The sequence below is a fragment of the Chinchilla lanigera genome, unplaced genomic scaffold (assembly GCF_000276665.1).
Source record: "Chinchilla lanigera isolate Chin_1 unplaced genomic scaffold, ChiLan1.0 scaffold00065, whole genome shotgun sequence".
In the NCBI taxonomy this organism is placed as follows: domain Eukaryota; kingdom Metazoa; phylum Chordata; class Mammalia; order Rodentia; family Chinchillidae; genus Chinchilla; species Chinchilla lanigera.
The window spans coordinates 5,454,025-5,477,631 of NW_004955466.1; the positions used below are offsets into that span (position 1 = coordinate 5,454,025).

At 42.6% G+C, this 23,607-nt stretch overlaps 1 protein-coding gene and 1 pseudogene across 1 annotated transcript in view; both read right to left on the reverse strand.

The window, feature by feature from the left end:
- Nucleotides 1–23,607, reverse strand: part of Mthfd1 (methylenetetrahydrofolate dehydrogenase (NADP+ dependent) 1, methenyltetrahydrofolate cyclohydrolase, formyltetrahydrofolate synthetase) — a 63,633-nt gene that overhangs the window by 31,884 nt on the left and 8,142 nt on the right. Inside the window, exons 2-8 of the mRNA XM_005399130.2 lie at nucleotides 21,725–21,809; nucleotides 5,921–5,980; nucleotides 5,492–5,545; nucleotides 3,926–4,062; nucleotides 3,681–3,781; nucleotides 1,474–1,610; nucleotides 605–716 (exon numbers count right to left, since the gene is read on the reverse strand). Coding sequence (XP_005399187.1) covers nucleotides 605–716; nucleotides 1,474–1,610; nucleotides 3,681–3,781; nucleotides 3,926–4,062; nucleotides 5,492–5,545; nucleotides 5,921–5,980; nucleotides 21,725–21,809 — 686 coding nt within the window. The remainder of the gene's footprint in view (nucleotides 1–604; nucleotides 717–1,473; nucleotides 1,611–3,680; nucleotides 3,782–3,925; nucleotides 4,063–5,491; nucleotides 5,546–5,920; nucleotides 5,981–21,724; nucleotides 21,810–23,607) is intronic.
- Nucleotides 13,974–15,610, reverse strand: LOC102030169 (annotated as a pseudogene).

A 23,607-nucleotide genomic window follows, 5' to 3' on the forward strand; every position in this document is an offset into this window, starting at 1 on the left:
AGCGTAGCCACGCTGCACACGGGAGTCAGGGCGCCGGCAGGGAGAGCTGGGATGGAGAGGACAGCACAAGGCTTCATCAAACTACAAAGGTCAGCACACAGCTGAAGACTCCCAATGTTTCTGGAATTTTCCATTGACTGTTTTAGGGCAGAAGTTGACCTTGGAAAACTGAAATTGTGGAAAGCAAAACTATAGGTAAGGAAGGACTGCTGTATTTTTAAATATTTAAAACACATCTATCATCTTTGTTGAAACAGAGCATGATTTTTTTTTTTTTTTTTTGTTTTTTTCCGGTACCGGGAACCAAACTCACGACCTTGTGCTTCCCAGGCAGGCACTTTTGCCACTGAGCTAAATCTCCAGCCCCCAGAGCATGATCTTTATGTGAAGAGAGCGCAGTATCACTATCCTGCTCTGTCTTCCTGGACTCTGTGGCAAAGCAGTGAAAGTCCCAAGTTCGACCGGAAGCGGCCGTTCTCCCACCTGCTGACGATGTGCCCTCTGAACCCCAGCACCTCACACACAGACGAGAGGGGCTGATTCTCAGGCTTCCTGCTCAAAGCCCTCCACCAGGATCCCAGCTTCTGCCCGCAGCAACACTCACCCGGGACATAATTGATTCCACAGTCGATGACAACTGCTCCATGTTTGATCCACTCCCCTCTCACCATTTCAGGCTGACCAGTGGCGACCACCAGGATATCACCTTTATTCACCTAGGGGAGGATTCGCACTTCAGGAATTAAATAAGGCAATGCATGCTAAGAAAATCTAGCAGTGGGAAGGATACCTCTGAGCTTGTATTAAATTCTCAGTCATCATCAGCTATTTCATAGGACACTGGGAGAAGGCTTCAAATGCAAGCTGCATGGGGTGTGTGACAGCCCTTCATGTGCCATCTTTGTCCCATGCATGCCCACAGTCCCCGGCACCAGGTGTTCTACCCAGTGAGGCAATAGAGAGAACCTGCGGGCAGAGGAGCACAGGCCTCAATGACGTCCTGCACGCAGCGCCCCAGCGCCACCGCCTCACACTGCTCTGGGACCATTGAAAGGAGAGGGCCAGGCTTCTGTCCTGCTCTCTCCCTACATGTAAGAGACCACACTGTGAACAGGGGTGTGGACCTGTGAGAATTCCTGAACCTGGGAATCTGATGCAGGGCTTGAGGACAAGATGCCACGGGCTCGCAAGTGCCTCCAGAGCACCTCTATTACACACACGGGATCTGGACCCCAGGGCCAAACCCACAGCCTGGACTGCTAATTCTGTCTGCCACAAGACAGACTGGCATAGAAAGGGTATGGTCAGAACCACATCTGTATAAACTTGGGCAAGTTTGTGATTTGAATTTATTTCTCCATCTTTTAAGAGACAAGAAACATGGTGCTGTTACAGGGGTTAAGTGAGATAATGATGGTAATCACTCACACACACACACACACACAGAAAACCTACTCTCCTCCGGCCGCCTACCTCCTTGTCCAGATGGGCACTCTTGGAATGGCAGGTGGTCACTGTGGCATTGTTCCATAGCAGCAAGTCATGCATTGGGGCACCCACTATTTTACTGCGTCCAACCACCACCGCGTGACTTCCAGCAATCTGCACCCCTGCGAGAAGAGCCAGAGTGCATCAGAGCTGGGGGACAGCAGCCACCCTCCTTTGCATGCCACCCAAGTGGAAAACTGAGAACAGGAAGTACATGAAAGCAGGGTCTTAGCATCAAACAGAAAGTTCCATAAAAACACTCTTCCTTTGGCAATGATACCCTCAGCTCTAAGACCTCAGCTACAGATTGGGGCTTATATACCGTCCTTCTTGCTGTAGACCTGAGAAAGCAGCTTAGGCCAAGATCCATTCATTGAGTCATAAGGGAGTGGGAAGAAATCCTACACTCAAAAAAGAAACTCTGACATCCAGCTAAAGAGCCATATGGAAGAAGTTATCAGATGAAATTACATGGGAAAAACAGTTATAACAACTAGGGTGTATAGGATGCAGTGGCGAGAACTGAAGGAAATTAGATTAGCATCAGTAATTCTTTCCAAGTTTAGTAAATTTATTTATATAGTCCTCATCCATATCTCTTGGCTTAGGGCCTGAGCACAGGGTTATTTGCAGGGAAGGGATGAGAGGAAATTCAGCTCAAGTGGAAAGTTTTCTTTTTGCTTACTCAGCACTCACTCTCTGGCAACAACTGATGTCCTTTTGAGGACCATCTTCTACTCTACAGGTTTGTGCAAGTACTCATTAGTGGAAAATCCCCTGGCCAATAAAGTCCAACCCCACGACCATTGGATGGAACAAGGACCTTCTCGGGGCCACGAGGAGCCTGAGAATGAGCTACCCCAACAGAAGGAAGCAGAGAGAAGGTCTGGAAGTCTCTGCCTGAGCCCCTCCACCCCTTCGAGGCTGCAGGCTGGTGACCTCTGTGTGAGGGAGTTTCAGAGTATATTACGCTTCTTGCTTAAAATTAATTTTATTAGGAAAGGACCAGCTCTTACATAATGGTAACATCCTCATCATCTAGGAATAAGACTTCAAAGTCTGAAGTGTTGATAAAGTACCTTGGCTGGGGATGTGACTCAATAGTAGAGCACTAGTCTGGCAGGCAGGAGGCCCTGGGTCTCACGTCAACACCACAAAATAACTGAATCTGTGGTGCCTTAATGTACTTTTCAGGATTCACCAAAGACCTGAAGCTGCCTTTGGGCAAATAGTAGCTTTGCTATCAATAAGAGGAAGTGGGAGCTGGACACAGTGGCACCTTAATCCCAGCACTCTGAGAGGCTAAGGAAGAGGATCACAAGTTCGAGGCCAGCTTGGGCAACTCAGCAAGACTTGTCTTAAAACAGAAAAGGCTGGGGATGCAGCTTAGTGCACAGGCCCTTAGTTCAGCCCCTGGTAGCACCAGGAAAAAAAAAAAAAAAACCCAGTGGGATACCTATAGCTGCTATAGCTTATGGGATTCGTTTTCCTATTTGAGCCAGGGTCTCACTAAGTTGTTCTGGCTGGCCTCAAATTCGTAACTGTCTTGCCGACAGTAACTGGGATTACAGGCGATTTGGTTTTTTGAAGCTGTATCACACTGTTGGCTAAATATGCTGAACAGTATTAATTCAGCTGTAGGACTGAACCGTAAGAGCCATCCAAAGGCTACGGCTTGACCTTTTCTTGCCAACTACAGAAAACTTCCACTTCTGGTCAAATTTTCCACTTGAAACTTCTGACCTACTTCTTTTGAACAAGACCCATTTTCCTGTTTTAAAAAAAAACCTCTGCTGAAAGTATTCATACTGAAACTGCACTCTGTAACCAGGCAATATGGCCAGCTGCCGGAGAGCTCCGGCGCCAGCCATCTGTCTGGTCTTAGAGTCTTGGTGCTGGTTCCTGGGATGGGGAATTTTTACCTTGTATCCTTATATACTCCCCATATAGGGTGGGTTTTTTTCCCCCAAAGTCAACTGCTTTGAACTCAGATAACCCAAGAGTTCAAATCTTGGTTCTGATGTTTTCTTAGCTGTTATACAGTAATAGCACCCGCTTCATAGGGTTGTCAAGAAAAACGGGGACTCAGGTAAAGTCCCCAGTACTCAGGCCCCGTGAGGGCCCACAGGGTACTTTCCCTGGACTTGCGCAAACAACACTGCTTTCCCGCTGTCTGCTGTGAGTGTCTTTACCTGTCTCTTTGATGAGTTCCAAGCATCCTTTGGGCGTACAAGGAATGAAACAGTCATTCAGATTACCTCTAGCCAGTTTTCCAGCATTGATGCTAGTCAGTCTAAAATACCAAAAGTGATAAAAATAAGGGTAAAAGTACAAGTAGGTATCTCTATTCTTCAGAAACAAATGATGTATTTCCAAAACAAAAAGGGATTACAAATGGAACCATGCAATGTGATGCAGGAAGCCAAGTCACACTCACCCATCCACATCCTTTTCGGGTACAATAGCATTGATGACTGCGTCCGTGTTAATGGGATTCTCTGAATCTAAAGGTAGCTGTACTATGAATCCGTGTACAGTGGAGTCTTCATTCAGAGATATGACACACTTTAACACCTAAAAGTAAGAGCACTTGTGATCTGTATACCGCATAGAAATCAAAATGGAGAAACACTTTTCAAAGCAAGTATCAAGCCGAGCACGTAACCCTAGCCCTCAAGAGGCTGAGGCAGGAGGATCGTCATGAGCTTGAGACCAGTCTGGACTACATAGCAAGTTCAAGGCCAGCCTGAACTGCCTAGTGAGACCCTGTCTCAAAAAACAAAAACAAAAAAACCCAAGGCAAACACTAAGTTGCCTCACTTCCCTCAAGAGTTAAATTATAACCCTCTCCAAATGTACCTCCCCTCTGAGTCCTGAGAGAAGCCTATCCTTTTATACAGAATGTATCTCCTAGGTGTTCGGTAAAAAAGTCCATCAAGAACTTTAAAAGTTACTACTGCAACAGTAAGACCCATGTTACAACCATCCAAATGATATGGAGTGGCAATGCCCAATACCCTTGCTGTGGGGAGAAATGTTTTATAATCTGCACCTCACAATTCAATAGCAGCTACTGAGTACTTCAAATGTGGCTGGGGCATCCAAGGAACCAAATTTTTAATTTTATCTCATTATAATTAAATTTAAATAAAGACATGGGGCTGAAGGCCACCAGAGTAGACGGTGCAGGTGGAGAACATTTCCACAACTGCTGGAAGCTCCTTTTCCCTCCGCCCCTTTCCACTTATTCCACTGTTCTGACTTTTAAAGCCACCATTGTTTTGTTCTGTCTATGCCTAAACACATCCTATAAATGGAATTCATACCTGACTTTTATTTTTTTTTTTTTTTTATTTTTTTATTTTTTGGTTTTTCTCCGGTACCGGGAACCGAACTCACGACGTTGCGCTTGCCAGGCAGGCGCTTTTGCCGCTGAGCTAAATCCCCAGCCCCCCTGACTTTTAAATTGAATTACTGCAGGCCAGGGTCAGGGTTTTGTTTTGGTTTTGGTCTTTGCTGCTGCTGTGCGTGTGTGTGTGTGTGTGTGTGTGTGTGTGTGTGTGTGTGCGCGCGCGCGCGTGTGTGTGCCTGCCTTTATACTGAGCTATATTTCCAACACCCCAACCTTTTTCTTTTTTTGAGGCAAGGTCCTGCTAAGTTGCTAAACCGCCCAGGCTGGACTCAATTTGCATTCTTCCTGCCTCTGCCTCCCACAGTACTGGGGTTCAAAGGGTGTGCCACCTGCCCAGCCCCCAAGAATCAGTTTTAATAACATCATAGGTGACACAGAAGCAAATGCTGCTGCAATCAGACTCTGAAGACCAAATGCTCACCCCTGCGACTGTACCACTTACCTGGGATATTTTCAGTTACTTCTTGGAGGTGGAGTCTGTGAAGAAGAATTACCTGGACATCTTGTGTACTCAAAAGTGAGTTTCACCAAACCAAAGAGAAAAGTATTTCAGCTGCCCTCTTTACAATCAATTAATTCATAAGGACTCACCTCAGATTCTGTGGCTGATCTTGGTAATTTAATGTGAGTGGCTTTGATCCCAATCTGCAAAAGTGAACATTTAAGACAGGTAAATGGCAAAGGAACTTGGGCTATGGGCCCACTTCTTTTGCAGCTATAACCAAAACCAGGAGTGTTAGTTCCTTAACACCTCACCCTGAGTCCATTCATCATTCACTTGCTGTCACTGATGCACTCACCACAATTTTATGTCTGCTACTCCTGGGCTTTGGGAAGTAAGAAATCACGGGATAGAAAGCACCGAAGGGCAAGCAGACGGTGAAGCACTATAATCACCTGCTACTGATTTGTAAAACAGATAAAATCTGCTGGAGGGTGAAAGTTTTATGGGAGGGGCACAAAGGCAGCAGGACCTGGGGCGGAGGTGGGGAGGCTGACAGCAGGTGTTCTAGGCTTTACCTCTTCAGCAGCCTTCAGCTTCACATTTATATAAAGATTGGAATCATCTCTGTCGCCAACCTGGAATAATAAATACATGCAAATCAGATGATCAGGAAACAGCAAGGTGTACAGAAAAGCTTCTGTGACTTCAGTTTTGATCCAAAGGAGTGTTTGAGAGTGACACTCTTGTTGCAAAAACTCGCACAGGAGAAAAAGGAAGCCGTCAGGGCAGGAGCAAGGTGTGAACACAGGTCGTGTTCAGCTGCCCCTAAACAAGGCTTGCCTGAGTCCCACTGAAAAAGCCTGAAGAAAAGAAAAAGTGAAACAGAGCAACAGCACATACCTATAGCCCCAGCTACTACTCAGGAGGGTCACTTAGCCCAGAGTTCAAGCCCAGCCTATACAGCGCAGCAAAATCCAGCTGCCAGAGAGGTGGGGGAAGGAGAGTGAAGGGGAGAGAAGCAGGGACACCTGCACTTGCACTAGGAACTGAGCACAGGGGCTACAACCCCACCAGAAACACGTGCACCTGCTGCTGACACAGAACAAGGAGCGCTGTGAACTGTCATCTGGCGAGTAAGACACACCTGAAGGCATGTTCCACACCCTCCCTTCCCCTGGAGCAGTGGAGAGCTTACAGCCAGCCACAGAGACGATAAGCCAGTTTCTCCCAGAAGTACTGAAGGAAATACCCAAGATAAACAACTGAAGCTTGCCTGGTTCGGCTGGCCCTGAACAGGGCCACCGAACAAGGTCGCCCTTCAGGAGGGTATTTCCAGGCCTTGCCATACACGCGCTGCTGCTAGACGCTGCCCTCAGATCTCAGGAACATGGCCTGAGTCGCAGCGCCAGTCGTCCCTTCTACAAGTAGATCTCATTATGGAGCTAATTTGTATTTCAAGAGAACCAGAAGAGGCCTTTCACTGCAGTGCCAGTGCTGGGGATGGAAGCCAGGGCCTCGCACTCCCTGGGGAAGGTCTCTACAACAGGTCTATGCCCCCAGCCTCGGACTTTACAGGAAAAAAAGGTCAGACAGTCACGGACAGACTGGATACAAGAATGCTGAAGAACATCAGATTCTTGACTGGCTGTGAAGTGGGTGGGTGGAGGACTGCTGTACAAATCTTCATCCCAATCTGCTTTATCAAGAACACCAGGAGAGCATTTATTATTAGGAATGCTAATCTTTTCTTCGAAGTGGTTAAATATTACATCATCTGAAAAAGACCCTACTCTAGAGTAGGCCAGGGTCAGGGTTCTGTTTGACTTACGTAGTCAACACCCGGAGCCGGAGCCGGCACACTTTCTGTAAAGGGCCAGGCTGAGGCCTTGGGGGGTCACACGCAGGTCACAGCTGCTGCTGTTTTTCAGTCTTTGACCCGCTGGCAGCATGTGGACATGGGCTGATGTTTTATCACCCCTGTCTCATAGCATAAAATATCTCGGATACTGCTGTACTCATTTTCTTCCTATTTCAGGAGTCTATGAAATATACTCAGGTGAGTATATTACAGTTACTGGTTTCATCCATGTTTAGTGAGAATTAAGTGAGTTACTGTACAAAGCATGTGATAAGTAAACACACATTAGCTACTACATTATTAATAACTAAAGTGTTTTATGTGCTAAGGGATGAAAATACAACCTCACTTCTACCTCTTTTCAAAAGTCATCTCAATTTTGTGTACAGTATTCAGTTATGTGGGAAGTTACCCACCTGTTAAAAAAAAGAATTAAAAAAAGGCGGGGAAACACATGAATTTTGGGCCCAGAGGTAGGTTCTGGTTCCAGAAGCAGTCCACTCCCTGACTGGCCTTGATCTTTTAGCACCAGTAAAGGGCTCCCACCTTGCAGGGGCAGTGTAACCATTAGAACAACTACAAATGTAATTACAAACATACAGAGCATTTGAACCAAAGCCAGCACTCTATAGTTACGTGCAGTAGTGCCGCTTCTTCAATAAAGGATTCAGAGTGGGTGCAGCTGGGTGAACTGTAATCAGACTTGGGGTTGTTTTGTTTTGTAGTGCTGGGGATGGAACCTAGGGCCTTGCACAGGCGAGGAAGGTGTTCTACACGGAGCTGCATCCCCAGCCCCAGACCTGCAGTTTAATAGAGCTGCTGCCATGGTCAAAAGGACAGAGAGGAGGTGTCAACAACCAACACCTGAAACCAGCTGAGCAGGTGATTATAGTGGCACCAAGATCGAGAGCAGCAAGAAACAAGAGGATGGAACTGATTCCAAGCAGCTTCTCTAGGGCAATAGCGCTGTGGGAAGTGAGGGAGAGAAATCCTAACGAGATGACGTCAGGCTTATGGAATAGCAGCTCAGGAAGACGGCAGTGAAAGCACCAGGATGGAAAAGACAACAGGTCTGAAGCCAGACGTGATCACAACACATTACGTAAGCCTTGTGGCGCAGAAAGATGTTGACTTTGGTGCTAAAGTACAAGGACGGAACATTCAACCACTTTTTAGTACAAGGGCATAAGAGATGAGCTGTTGAGCAGTGTTTATGTAAAAGAAACACTGTAATTAATACATTTAAAGTTGATTCTAAAAGTCAGTTTTAAAAACGGGGAGAAAAAACATGGTGCATGTCTGCAAGTCTAGCTCTGGGAAGGCTGAGATAGGAGGATCACAAGTTCCAGGCTAGCCTGGACTGCACAGCAAGATCAAAAACAAAAGAAAAGATAATAAATAAAAAATTCCTCCCAGTATTTCTTTTCTTTTTCTTTCTTTTTGAAACAGGGTCTCACTATGTAGTTCAGGCTGGCCTTGAACTCTCGGTGATCCTCCTGCCTCAGCCTCCTGTGCTGGGATTATAGGGGTATGCCACCAAGCCCAGCGTTGCTTCCAGTATTTTTAAGAAAAAGACCTTAATTGGTTTTATTTGTAATTCTAGAATCAGGCAACACTGCAGTCCATAAAATAGAACTAGCATTGCAAGGAGCTAAGTAGAGTAAATTTTGTAGACAGAAAAGGGGCAAAGCAGGATTTAAAAAAAAGCACATAGGGCAAAGTTCCCCTCTTTGTAAGGTGGCAACAGAGAGTCAGGACAACAAATAGTTGATTAGTTAACACTAGGTTACATTAGGTGACCCTTTTTGGGTAATATGATTAAATCAGAGGGAACTTAACTATCATGCCAATTCAAACTGCCTTAGTTTGGAAATTTGCTCAGGAAGTCAAACAGCTTAATCTCAGTTTGATGATGGATCTTTAGCACTGATGGCTCTATTTTGATTTTTCTATTGATCTACTGGGTCCCAGTGAAGGAGCTTAGTCCAAAACAATGGTCTCCTTATTCTTTTAATTTTTATTAAACAGTCCACAGCATGGATTTCTCTTCTTTATTTTTTGTTTGTTTTACAGCGTGAGAGTTCAAACCCAGGACCTCACACATCCTAGGCAAGTGTTCCACCACTGAGCTACACCCCCCAGCCCAGAAACAGCTTTCTTGCCCAGGACTTCTACTTTCTTCTTATAGCAGACAATTCGCAAGAATAAGCCAAAAAATAACTACTCCCCAAATGTAACAAATACACACCCACAACATATACCTCTGACTTAGTAATTTGCAAAGACAGGAAAGCCCACCACAGCAGAGAACACACCAGGTACGCAGCGCCAGGCCCTGTGCTCCTTTGTCCTCAGCAAGGCCTCTGAGATAGCAAGGGGAGGTGATATGTAAGTACCATTCATTCTGAATTTCTTGATAAACAAGGAACAGAAACTTAGCATGGGATTAAATGATGTATGCGGAGACAGGCACACAGAGAATATAAGGCCAGGAAACTGGCACTTCTGAAAGGAATTTCAAAGGAAGCTGTGAGTTTCCTACTGTTTGAATCAATCCTTCCAACAACTCATTTGCATATCTGCCATACAAATATCTACTGATTGCCTCCCTGCTGGATGGCTCTGGAGCTCAGGAAAGAAACGGATAGAGACCTAAATTTGGAAGTATCCCTTCATAAGGCTACACGATTGGGTGAAGTCACTTAGGGAAGTAAGACGGAGAAAAGACCGAGGCCCAAGACATTCACAGGATTAGGTATCAGGGAGATGACAGGCATCAAGCAAAGGAGACCAGAGATGGAAGGGCCATGAGTGGTGTTCCTGAACCCGAGTCTGGAATTCCAAGGGGCTGTAGGTGTAGGAGCTATGGGCCTGCCGGGTGAAATCCCTAAGCCAGTGACTGGAAAGGTGTAGCTCACCCATGCTTGGAGGAACCTCCATGCCGTTCTGCACAGTGGCTACTCTAATTTACACCCTCACCAACAAAGAATGAGTTCCCTCTTCCCAGACTCTACGGTGACAGTTCTTACCAGACAAACCTGAGAACTCTCCCTGCCTGGCCTTCTCTGATTCCGTCTGTCAGAGTTTGATGAGGGTGACTCCACTTTGATTAGCACAACTTGCAAGCACTACTATGATGTTCTTAGCCTTTTTCATTGTGTTGACTTCTGTGCCCACGGTACAAAAGTAATGACGGTAGGACTGCTAGTGAGAGCATTAGGTCAAGCAAGACAGAGGCATCAATCCCTACTAGAAATCAGCGTATCCTTCACTGCTGCATACATTCCACTTGCACTTAGGAATGGGCTTGATGAAGCAGTAGGATACATGCGTATATTTTTAATTAATTGAGTTTGTTGCAATACTTTAGGTATATATAATGATCAGATTCATCATAGGGAATTTGTACCTGTACATGATATAACTTGAATTTTTTTCCCATTCCCCTACCCTCCATCAATCCCTCTTCCCTTCATTTACAAACGCTGTTTCCATTTTTTCCTTCTCTTTCTCTGTTTTCTCTTTTCCTTTCCCCTTCCCCCTCCCTAATTCCCCTTCCCATTTGAACATTTTATTTCTATTTCCCAATACCTATTATTACGTTTTGGTCCTTATTTATACTTTTGGTTTCCCACACCAGAGAAGCCATGTGATATTTACACGTGTGTCTGATTTAGTTCACTTAAAATTATGGTTTCCAGGTACATCCATTTACCTAGAATGTCTTAAGTTTATCCTTCTTTATGGCTGAGCAGTACTGCATTGTAAAGAAAAAACCCACATCTTCTTTATCCACTCGTTGGTTGATGGGCACTTGGGCTGTTTCCAAGATTTAGCTATTACAAACTACCACTATAAACATGGGTGTGCATATACTGCTGTGGTACAATCCTTTTAATTCTTTCAGGAAGATACCAACAAGGAGAATACCTGGGTCAAATGGAAGCTCTTGTTTTAGTTTTTTGAGGATCTCCATGCTGATTTCCACAGTAGATGCACCAGTCTACACTCCCACCAACACTGGAGAAGGCTTCCTTTTTCTCCACAGCCCACCAAGCATGTGTTATTGGCTGATTTCTTTTTTTTGTTTTTTTTCCGGTACCAGGAATCGAACTCATGACCTCGTGCTTGCCAGACAGGCACTGTGCCGCTGAGCTAAATCCCCAGACCCCTTGGCTGATTTCTTGACGGTAGCCATTCTTTCTGGGGTGAGATGGAATCTTGGCATTATGGTAATTTGCATAACTTGAATGACCAGTGGTGCTGAACATTTTTTCATACATTGATTTGCTCTTTCCACTTCTTCATCTGAGAAGTGTCTATTCATTTTAGATGCCATTTTTGGACTGGTCTTTAAATTTGGGGGGCCTGATTTTTGAATTCTTTATATTTTCTAGATAGTAGTCCTTTGAGGAACAACTGTCAAAATTTTTTCCTACAATATGGGTTGTCTCTTCACTCTGTTGGTAGTTTCACTTGGTGTGCTAAAGCTTTTTAATATTGTAAGATCCCAATTCTTGATTCTCTGTGATAGTTCCTTGGTCATAAAGTCTTTGCCTACCCCAATCTCTTGAAGAGTTCTACCTACTCTTTCTTAAAACAGACTTAATGTTTCCGTTTTAATATTTAGATCTTTGATCCATTTCAATTTTAGTTTAGAGCATGGTGAAAGATATGGGTATAGTTTTAATTTTCAGAATGGGGAAAGCCAGTTTTCCTGCGTCATTTATTAAAGAGGCTATCTTTCTTCCAGTGAAGGAGTTTGGCACCTTTGTCAAAAATAACGTGGCTAAATATGTCTGGAATTGTTTCTGCATCTTCTAATCTGTTCCACTGATCCTCTGGTCTGTTTTTTTTCCCACTGCCATGCTGCTTTTATCACAATAGCTTTGCAGTATAATTTAAGTAAGGGATTATGATGCTCCTGCTTTGGCTGTTGCCCAGAATTGCTTTTGCTATTCTAGGTCTCTTCTGGTTCCAAATGAATTTTAGGATTGTTTTCTCTAATTCTGTGAGATATGCTGTTGGAATTTTGATCAGAGCTGTACTAAGTCTCTATTACAATTTGGAAGTATGACCATTTTCACTATATTGGTAATTCCTACCCAAGAACAAAGGGTATCTTTCCATTATTTGATACCCTGTTCAATCTCCTTTTTCAGAGTACTGCAGTTTTCAATGTAGAGGTCTTTTACTTCCTTCCTTAGATTGATTCCTAGGTATTTCATTTTCTTGGATGTTATTGTGAAATATGTTATTTCCCTAATTTCTCTCTCAGTGAGTTTGTTAGTTGTATACAGGAAGGCTACTGATTTTTGAATGCTGACTTTTTGTACCTACCTACCCTACTGAATTTGGTTATTAACACTACAAGTCTTTTGGTGGAGTTCACAGGGTCTTCTATAAATAGTATGATGTCATCTGCAAGTAATGGTAATTTAACTTCTTCCTTTCCTATCCTTATTTCTTTTCTTTCTCTTGTCTAATTGCTCTGGCTAATGTTCCCAGAAGAATAATGCTTAGGAGTGATGATAATGAATATCCTTATGTTGCTCCTGATTTTAGAGTGAAAACTTTCAGTTTTCATCTATTCAGTGTGATGTTGGCCATTGGTTTGTCATAGATAGTTTTTATTAGATTGAGGTAAAGAACACCTATTCCAGTTTTATGTAGGGTCTTTATCGTAATGGGTGGGACTTCTTCCAATGCTTTTTCTGCATCTACTGAGATGATCTTATGGTTTTTGTCTTTGGCTCTGCTAATATGGTGTATTAAGTTTATTGATTTGTGTATGTTGAACCTTTCCTGCATGCTTGGGATGAATCCTCCTTGGTCATGGTGTATAATGCTCTTGATCATTTGCTGCATTGTTTGCCATTATCCTATTTGTGCCTATGTTCATTAGAGAGATTGGTCTATAATTCTCTTTTTTCAGTTGGATCCCTCTCTAGTTTTGGTATTAGGGTAATGCTCGCTTCCAGGAATGAGTTTGGGAGTATTGCTTCCCTTTCAGTTTCATTAGCATTAAGTCTTCTCTAAATCAGTTCTTACAGAACTCAGCAGTGAATCCATCAGAGCCTGGGCTTTTCTTTGTCAGTAGACTTTTAATTACATCTTCAATTTATTGATAGAATTTGGTTTATTTAGAATGTGTACATTTTCTTGATTCAGCTTTGGTAATTCATATGTATCTACTCATCTATCCATTTTGTCTGTGTTTTCCATATTATTAGAGTACAGGTTCTTGAAGTAGGTATTGGTGATCAGGATTTATGCAGGATCTGTTGTGATTTCACCCTTTTCATTCCTTTTTTTTTTTAACCTAGACACTTTTATTCCATTATGTTTCATAATTTTAAGCATCATAAAGTCATCAAGTATAATCTATTCACATTGTCATTTGCCCATTTATGCAATCTGAACCAATATACATGGTTTTTCTCCTGTAAGAAAAGGGTTTTTATGAATGGATAGTTAGGTGTTTCACATACTTTGTCAAACCATGTCCAAACATCTCCAATTCTGTTCTTTACCTATAGCAGATTTCACAACTGTTATCAATAGCAGATTTATCTCTAAACACCTCAAATTTATTCACTAGTACAGTTAGCATATGTATGATTCTTAGAATATAGAGCTGAAGGGCACTCTTCTTTTACTAGAAAATCATCTAATTATCATACCTTATATTGACAGTATATACTGAAGAACTGCAAAATTTTAATCAAAATCCACTTTCAGTTTGTTAAATAATTTCTTGGGAGAACCACAGAGGTACAGTGACTCATGATTAAATCATGAATCTCTTCAGAATTAACTTTTATAAAGACAGTTTTTATTATGTTGATCCAAGTAATGCAGTTGCAGAAGGTTGGGTAAAGGCAGAGTTTTAGCTTCCCCAAATGCTGTCTCACTTGATTTGGGAGGGCTTGGGAATAGCCAAGAATTATCTTCCAGAGAATTTCTGCCATAAGAGTTGTGTTCCTGAAAGTCTGTACCATCATTAGGAATCAATCTTTCATTATCTGTCCATGATTGGAGAAATGCTTTCTCTGATGAAACCTTTATGTCTCCTAATAAAGGGGAAGACATAGTATGACAAAGAGGTTTGCCATTTGGTGAGGGTGGCCCGTGTCTTTTGTATGTTGCAGTGAAATTTGTCAAGTACAATTTCGCGCGGTCTTTCCCAAGGTCTTCAGTGCATTCAACTGTGGTGCAAGCTTTTTTGATTGTGGTTGAGGCGTTCAGTTTTCTTAGTAGTTCAGCTTGTACTTGAGTCACCAGATGTAAATTAGACATTTCCCTCTTCAGTTCCCAGTATGCATGTTGCATATTATCACTTGAAATGCTTAGCCTTTGGAGATCGCTACTCTTCAGATTGTCTTCCTGCGATGAATCTATTCGTTTGGCTTTTTGTAGCTCTATTTTGAAATTATTACATTCTTTTTTCATCCGTTCCAGTTCTTGTTCCAAAGCATGGATCTTCAAGTCACAGTTCAACTTTTCTACCTCCCAGTCTGATGAAGGTGGATTTAAACTCCTCGTCACCTGCTGAGTTTCCACCTCTGTCCTCTGCTGGAGGAGTTCTACTTCTTTCAATTGTAGCTGCTCATTCAATACTTTCAAAGATTCAGAGTTGTCTTTATTCATTTTATCCAATTTGCTTTTCAAATTATCAATATAAACCTCTCGATATGTACAATAGGCTTTATTTACTTGTTCTCGTCCTACAAAACTTGTTTTTTCTTCTAATCAAGCTCCTACAAGCTTTTCTGCCAAAAACCTTATTCTTTTCTTTAGGAATGAGTTCTCTTTCTCTGAATCATTAAGTCGTTTTTTGATGTCTTCATAAGCAGTAACAAGGGCAAAATGTGAAGCAACAGACTCATCTCCTGAATATACTGAAATTGGAGTCACTGTATCTCTTCTATGAGCTTTTTCATGATTCAGAAAGCAGATGTCATCTTCTACTAATGCATCCATGACAGCCCGGACCCTGGCACTGCTGGGTCGCACTCAGGGCTGCAGAGTTTCGATTCCCCAGCTGTTTGGAGATGGACTGAAAACAAACTGGGTAGGCCAGGGGTCACCACGGCCTCCAGTTTCCTCAAAGCCACCGCTGCCTCCCGCAAAGAGGCAACAGCTCTGGGTTAGCCACAGGGGGAGTCCCATCTCTCCCGCCTTGCCCTGAGCAGTGGCGCAGCCCAGCCCTCCACCCGCCAGCCCTGCGCTCAGGAAGGAGGGGCGAGCCGAGGCCCGTTTCCTAGCAATGTGAGTGGGATCCCAGCCCAGCAACCCTGGCTTGGCCAGAGGCGGCATCGGATGGGGTTCCCGTACCTTCGGGCCGGGAGAGGTAGCCGCTGTCCGCAGCCAGAGCTGCCACCCTTTTCATTCCTAACTGCATGGATTTGCGTTTTTTATTTCCTTTTCTTGATAAGGTTGGATAAGGGTTTATTGATTTTATTTAATCTTTCAAAGAACCAACTCAATTCATTGGTTCTTTGCATTTTCTTAGCCTCCACTGCATTAATTGACTCTGATTTTTATAATTTCCTCCCTCATACAAGCTTTGGGCTTGCCCTGCTCTTGTTTTCCTAGAAGGTTCAGGTCCAACATTAAATTGTTTATTTGAGCTCATTCTGTTTTCCTGATACAGGTACTCACGGCCATGAATTTCTCTCATAGGAGTGCTTTCACTGTGTCCCACAAGTTCCAGAACATTGTACTGGCATTACTGCTTAATTGCAGAAACTGTCTAATTTCTTCTTTAATTTCATCTGTGACCCATCAGTTGTTCAGGAGGATATTATTCAATTTCCATGTGTTTATGAAGTTCTTGTGGTTTCTTTTGCCATTGATAATCAATTTCTTGCATTATGACCTGATAATATGCATGGAATAATTGAAATCCCTTTGCACTTACTCAAGCATGCTCTATGAGCTATTATGTGGTCTGTTTTGGAAAATGTCCTGTGTGCAGCTGAGAAAAATGTATTCAATAATGTTGTAGGGTGGACCACTGTATAGATTTTTACTAAGTCCATCTGTTCAAAAGTTTGCTTCAGTTCTAATATTTCACTGAATTTTTCTGTCTAGGTGACCAATTCGTAACAGTGGTGAGATCCCCCAATACAACTGTATTAGTGCTTACTTGACTTTTCATGTCTGTTAATATTTGTTTCATATTGTCAGATGCACTGGTATGTGGTGCATATATTTTTATGAATTTTTTTTGGTACCAGGAATTGAACTCATGACCTCATGCTTGCCAGGCAGGCACTGTGGGGCTGAGCTACATCCCAGGCCCTATTTTTATGACTATTATCATTCCTCTTGGATTGTTTCCTTTACAAGGATGTAGTGATCCTCTCTATCTCTCTTACTCAATCTTGACTTGAATTCCACTTTATCTGCAAATAGAATAGTTACCCCTCTTTTTTCTGGGTTCCTGTTGCATGGAGCACTGTTTTCCATCCTTTGACTTTCAGCCTCTGAATTTCCTTTTGAATTAGATGTGTTTCTTGTATGCAACATATTGTTGGATCTTGCTTCTTGAACTACTCTGCCAGTCTACTTCTTTGGACTGGTGAATTGAGATCATTAACACTGGTGTTCCTACCTGGTATGTATTGACTTGTCACGTCCATGTCTTGTTGTTGGCTCCTTTTCTTCCCCCTCTGTTTAATTGTTTGCCTTGCCAGGTGGATGCTTTCTGTTGGGGTTCATGGAGTTGTGGTCCTTGTTATCTCTCTCTAGAATGTCCTTTAGAACATTCTGTAGTGCTGGTCTGATGTTCAGGAACTTTTTTAGGTGTTGTCACGGAAGTATCTTCTTTCTCCATCAATTTTGAAAGAGAGTTTAGTGGGATACATGAATCTGAGTTGGAGGTTGTTTCACTTTAAAGCTTAAAATATTTCACTCCAACCTCGCCTTGACTTGAGGGTTTGCGCTGAGAAAGTTTGCTGTGATTCTAATGGGTTTTTCTTTTATAGGTAATTTATTTCTTTAACAGCTTTTAATATTGTTTTGAATTTCTAGAATCTTGACTATTACATGCCTTGGTATAATTTTTTTTTTTATCATGGCTAAGTGGATTTCTATATGCCCCACTTTTCTGGAGGTTAAACTTTATTTTTCTTTCTTGGGAAGTTTTCTGCCATGACATCTGTGAACAGGTTTCTTTGTCATTTGTGCTGTCTCCTGCTTGTTCATTGATTCTAATCAATCTCATGTTACTCTTCTTTGCGTCACCTAGCAACTGCTGGATTGATTTCTTATGGTCCCTTGCTATTTTTAAGAAATCTTTTTTTCAGGATCACAAATCACAATCTTGTCTTCCATATCTGAAATCAGTCCTCACATTGGCTCATTCTGCTGCATACACTTTCGCTGGAATTTTTAATCACCTGTGTATCAGTTTGCATTGGTTTGTGGATTCCATATGGATTCCACTTCTTCTCTGTATTGGATATACATAGTTTCCACCATAAGATCCTCTATTTTTTTTTTTTTTTACTTGTATCTGCTATAGATTGATTAGGCATGTCTTTCATTATGGTCACTATATCTGTAGTTTTCCTTACTTATTTTTTCTAGAGCCCTGTTCATCTGCTTGGTTACTTCCACTGTCACCACTTCAGAGAGCCCAGGGAGACAGCTTTTGGACTCTTCTACCTCTTTGCCCCCAGGATTTGCCTTGGGTGAGCTGAAAGTCTGGGGCTGCATCTTGTTTAAGTCTCTGCTCATTTTCTTTTTAATTTTTTTTATCAGTTTAATTCCTGGGTTGATGCTTACAAGTTGCCTATGGTGAGTAGCTTTACTGCTAGTATTTGGAACCCTTATTAAATGACTACTTCTCAGAGTTGTCTTCCAGGTGTAGCTGGCTTTTGGATTTTGAGTCTGTTGCAAGATCCCACCCCTTCAGTTTATTGGGGATGAGATGTTGCTGCCTGCTTGGCTCAGCCCCTGGTTCTTTGGCACTGGCCCACAGTATTTACTATGACCCTTAGGGAATCTCAGTTTGGAGATACCAGGAAGAACAACTGGTTAGAACAATTATGTCATCTCTGCTAAAGTGACACAATCAGCAATAACAGCCTCAGACACAGCCTAGAAAATGAGAAACTGTGGTAACTAGTAATTTGCCACCTTTAACTGTATGAAGTAAATTTGTGATTATATAACACAATCTAAAATGAACCAGAAAATTGTATGCAGCAAATAAGCCCTCTGTATAGCGAGATTACGCTCAGGGGAGAAAATTTAAAAGGGGTTAGAGGGAAAAATACAGAAAGAAGAAGAATAAGAGGTTAGAAACAAAGGAGGATAAAAGAAGAACACACAGCCAGGCGGGCTGATGCATGTCCATAATCCCAGCACTCAGGAGGCTGAGGCAGGAGGACTGTTCTGAGTTTGAGGCCAGCCTGGGATACAAAGTAAGCTCAAGGCCAGCCTGAACTGCATAGCAAGACCCTATCTCAAAAAGACCAAAAAAAAAAGAAAGGAAGAACACAAATCTTGGGAAACTGGTGAAGAAGACAGGAGGCAAAGAGAGAAGGAAGAAATAAAAATAAGAACAAGACAACAACAACAAAAAACTAGAAGCCATGTTCATACTTATATAGAAACAAGACCAAACAATCAAGGAAAAAAAAAAAAACCAAATTAAACCAATAAACATAAAAAAGGGGGAAAAAAAGAGTAAGGAAAAAAAAAAAAAACCCTCCACTTCAAGATGTGTCTCCACTGTCATTGGTACAGCGTGTGGGTAGACAGATCCAGATCTGAGCTGATTAATGCCAGAAAGCTGGTGGGAGTTTTATGGCGGGGCAGTAGATAATCTCAGCAAGCCTGCACCTTTAGCTCCACTGAAGTTCAGGGTGGTTTCTGGCTGTGAGCCTAGAACCTCATTTGTTCAGCCTGAAATAGGCTGTGCACCTCCACTGGCTTGAACTCAGTCCCTGAGCTCCTGCTGACTTAACCAGGCAGCCTGACCCTATCACTGGGAGCCACTACATGGAATCATAGCTGTTCTAACTTTGGAGCTCAGTTGGCCCCTCTCCAAGATGGGGGGCGTCTGAACCCAAATAACTCACCGGCCGCAGCAGCCTACTAACTCCACTGCTTGTGCCACTGGTGTGTTTCTCCGTGGAGGCCTCTGGGGTCACCAGTACTTACCATGTGTCTGCAGGTTCGAGCTGCCCCTCCCACGCAGTGAGCTGGGCCTGAGGGAGAAAGCACCACCTGCCACCCGCTTCTTCTGCATGAAGGTCTCTCTCTTTGGACTCCCCCTGTACTTTAATTCTCACTTCAGATCCTTCCTGGGTCCCAAGGGTCCACTTCCCCCTTCTTCTCTTTGTCATGCTGCTATATTCCATTGTCTGGACACCAAATCTCAGAGTGGCTCTTCTGCTGCTGCTGCTGACCACTCAGCCATCTTCCAGGAAGTCTGTTTTGTTTTTGAAATAGAGTCTTGCTATGTAGTTCAAGCTGGCTTTGAACTCACTAAGCAGCCCAGGCTGGCCTCAAACTCCGTGATCCTCCTGCCTCAGCTTCCTGAGTGCTAGAATTACAAGTGTCCACCACCATGCCTGGTTTATGATGGAACAATACGAACGGCTGACTTTATTAATCCTCAACCCATGGGTACGTGTCCTTTCAGTAATCTCCCCGAGTACAGAGCACTCCTGCTGCCCATGGATACCTAGTGGCTCTCACTTGGAAATGTACTTAGTGTTTTTTTGCCCTGCCAGCTTAAAACCAAATGTATTTTTCTATGAAATACCATCTTTTCTTGAAAGAACAACTGACAAACAAGGATTATTCAAGCTTGAGTACGTGGCAAATATTTTCTCAAAAAATGAGCCTGGTACTTGAAGGAACATTCACTGTATTGCTGCCAATGATAAAATTTCTAGGCTGGGAGTATAGCTCAGTGGTAGAGCTCATGCTCAGCAGGTGTAAGGCCCTAAGTTCAACCCTCAGCACCAAACAAACAAAAATGTTAAATTTTCAAGCAAATATTAGAACCTCTTCTCTGCCTCAATGAGCTTGATAGCTTCTCAAGATTTTTCTGACGAGCTCCTTGGTAACATTAATGACTGTGGATTTTTATAGTGGGTAACAAAATGTATTAACATATGGAAGATCTGCATAATTCAGTGAATCATTGTTTTCCAGATGAGAAATGAAGAATGTAACAAAACCACCCATGGGAAAATATCCATTTCAACCATAATAATCTGATATAACAAAGTATGAAAAGATATAACAAAGTATGAAAAGATGTAACAAGTATGGCAGTTTGCTAACAGAGTTGCAGATTCTATATTGCAACTAACCTTTGCAACTACTTTTTGAGTCCTGATGTAGTATCAAAGAAAAAGCTCCATAATTACCTGGGATGACTATTAAAAAAATTCTTCCCTTTTAACAATCACATATCTGCATGAGGCCCAGTTTTCTTTTTTTTTTTTTTCCGGTACCAGGAACCAAACTCATGACCTTGTGCTTACCAGGCAGGCGCTGTTCCACTGAGCTAAATCCCCAGCCCCCCCAGTTTTCTGAGGAGACTGAATGCAGCAGCAAGGAGGAATCAAGCTCTTCCCTCATGCCAGGTGGTGCAAAGTTGTATAGAACACACAAAATGACAGCTCTCTTACTAAATTTTATTATGAAAAAGTTCTTTTCCATAAATGTCTTATGCTTGTTAACATACTATAATGAGCTTCCTACTGGCATTTTTAAACAAATAGTTTTTTTAAAACTTAGGTTTTCATTTCTGTTATGGCTTGTGTCTAAATATCTCCCTAAAGCCTCATGCGGTCATAGGTGGGCCTTTTATAGATGTGGCTGGATCTAGAGTGTGTGATGCTGGAATTGATTCATGGTGCAATGCTAGGCTCCAGGGCACTAGGATTAGGCTGTAAGTGCTACCCACCCTAAGTACCCTGGATAAGATAAAAGGGGCAGACGGATATATTGTTAAGGTCCCTTGTTGCTTTTGCTACCTTGGTGGCTCTCTGAACTGTTCTCTGAGATGCCCCTCTGTCAAGCCACCCTGCCTGGAGCCAGTCGATTGTGGACTGAAACCTCTACAAACTGTGAGCTAAGTAAACCTTTAATCCCTTAACTTGTGTGTTGGCTATTTTGTCTCAGCAATGAGAAAAGTAAGACAATTTCTAATACAATAAATACTAATATCTAAGTCCATTTAAAGGAAGCTTCTAACGTCCTAATTTTTTATATGAAGAGTCCCACAAAGACCAAAGGTTAAAAGGAATGGGCCTAACAAAAGGCCATCTACAGACAAACCAGACAAGGACAGGAAACCAGGACAAACTGGTATACAAAACTGAGCTGAAGAGAGACAGCTTATAAAGCAAACTGAAAAGGTATGAGGTTTTACAAAAGCAAAAAAAAAAAAGGGATAGAGGTCTGACGTACTTATTGCCTGAATGCATGAACTGCTACTGCAAGGCTGAGGAAGGAGGGCATTGACAGAAATATACTATCGTCATACCTGTAAAATCGCCAGGCAAGGTGCAAAGCCAGGCACTTGCTCTTTCATCTGAGCCACTTGATTCTTTAGTCTCTGCCTTATTTGCCTAGAGAAAAAAGGAAAGGTGGCATTAACACACCATGATCCAAGCATAATTGAGGGATGTGAGTTACCAGACATCTCTTTCAAATTAAAAACACCTTCTATGAATGGATAACATCTGGCATAATATATGTTATAACCTTCCCATCGATTTTCTAGGCCTCTTCTAACTCTGCTGATACTGCATGGGCCATGGATGTGGGGAGTTAATTTACAGTGCAACAGTTGGGCTGCAGATGTAGCTCAGTGGTAGAGCACCTGCCTAGCCCACACCAGGCGCCCTGGGTTTAATCCCCAGCACTTCAATGAAATAAAACGGTTGGTGGTATTCAGAATCATGCAGTGAATAAATTAAAACCTGGACAGTACTTCTAAAAGGTACTGGTCCTCATCTTTTTCAGTATTCACACTTTTTTTTCAAGACAGGGTCTTGCTATATAGTTCAAGCCAACCTTGAACTCACTATGTAGCCCAGGGTGGCCTTGAACTCACAGTGATCCACTTGCCTCAGCCTTCCAAATGCTGGGAATACAGGTGTGCACCACTACACCCAGCTGTATTTTCATTCTTAGGGAGCTGTCATAAAAAACTTCTGCAAGGAAGAACCCAAATTCACATCTTTTGCTCAACCCACCCTAGTAAGATGACCTCAGGTGTTCACATAAGGCTGAATACTACATCAGTGAATCCCTCTCCAAATCTGACATGAATTTGTAAGTTATACTTTAAATTAGAAGAGAATGTTCCTTACAAAAACAACCCAAGTTTAAAAAGTATATAACCTCTTATGAAATTAAGTTAATCAATTTATCAACATATGACTTCTTAGTGTGGCAGGAAATCAAGTAAATTATTAAACTACATTATAATTAAATATTCAAAATAGCTAGCTGAGGCATGAGGATTGCTTGAGTTTGAGGTTAGCCTGGGCTACATAGTGAGTTCAAGACCAGCCTGAACTACATAGTGAAACCCTGTCTCAAAAAAAAACCCAAACCAAACCAAAATAAATCAGCTGGGCATGTTGGTGCATGCCTGTAATCCCAGCACTCGGGAGGCTGAGACAGGAGGATCATTGCGAGTTCGAGGCCAACGTGGGCTACAAAGTGAGCTCAAGGCCAGCCTGAACTGTATAGGAGACCCTCTCTCAAAAAGACAAAAAACAAAACAAACTAAAACAAACCAAAAAATACCTCAACCTTGCCCAGTTATGGTATACAATAGGATGTGAACAGGATTTGTCTCTGTTAGACAGCCAGTTTTGTCATTTACCTGTCTTTATCTTAACCATCTTAACCACACTTGACTTACAAATAAACATAAACATTCACAAGTGCCTCTTCCCTCATTTTACTTGGGTTACTCCCAGTTTCATTCTCCACACTTTAAATTAGCATTTTATACAACATAGCTCAAAAAAATTAGTAAGCCATCGGATTTTTTTTTCTTTTAAATGTAAGATTTGTCCTGGACAAGCCGGGTGTGATGGCACACGCCTGTAATCCCAGCACTCAGGAGGCTGAGGCAGGAGGATCCTTGCAAGTTTGAGACCAGCCTGGACTACAAAGTGAGCTCAAGGTCAGCCTGAACTGCACAGTGACACCCTGTTTCAAAAAGACCCAAAAAAAAAAAAAGAAAAAGATTTGACCTGGACAGAGGACACAGTTCTAACTCTGAAACAAGAGAACAGGAAATACCGGAGTTTTGCAGTTTTCACTTCCAGCAGCTCTAGCCTTTGCACTGCCCCTTGAATGACAATCAGACATGGTCCTGACAGCTGGGACAGAGCCCGGGCAAGCCAA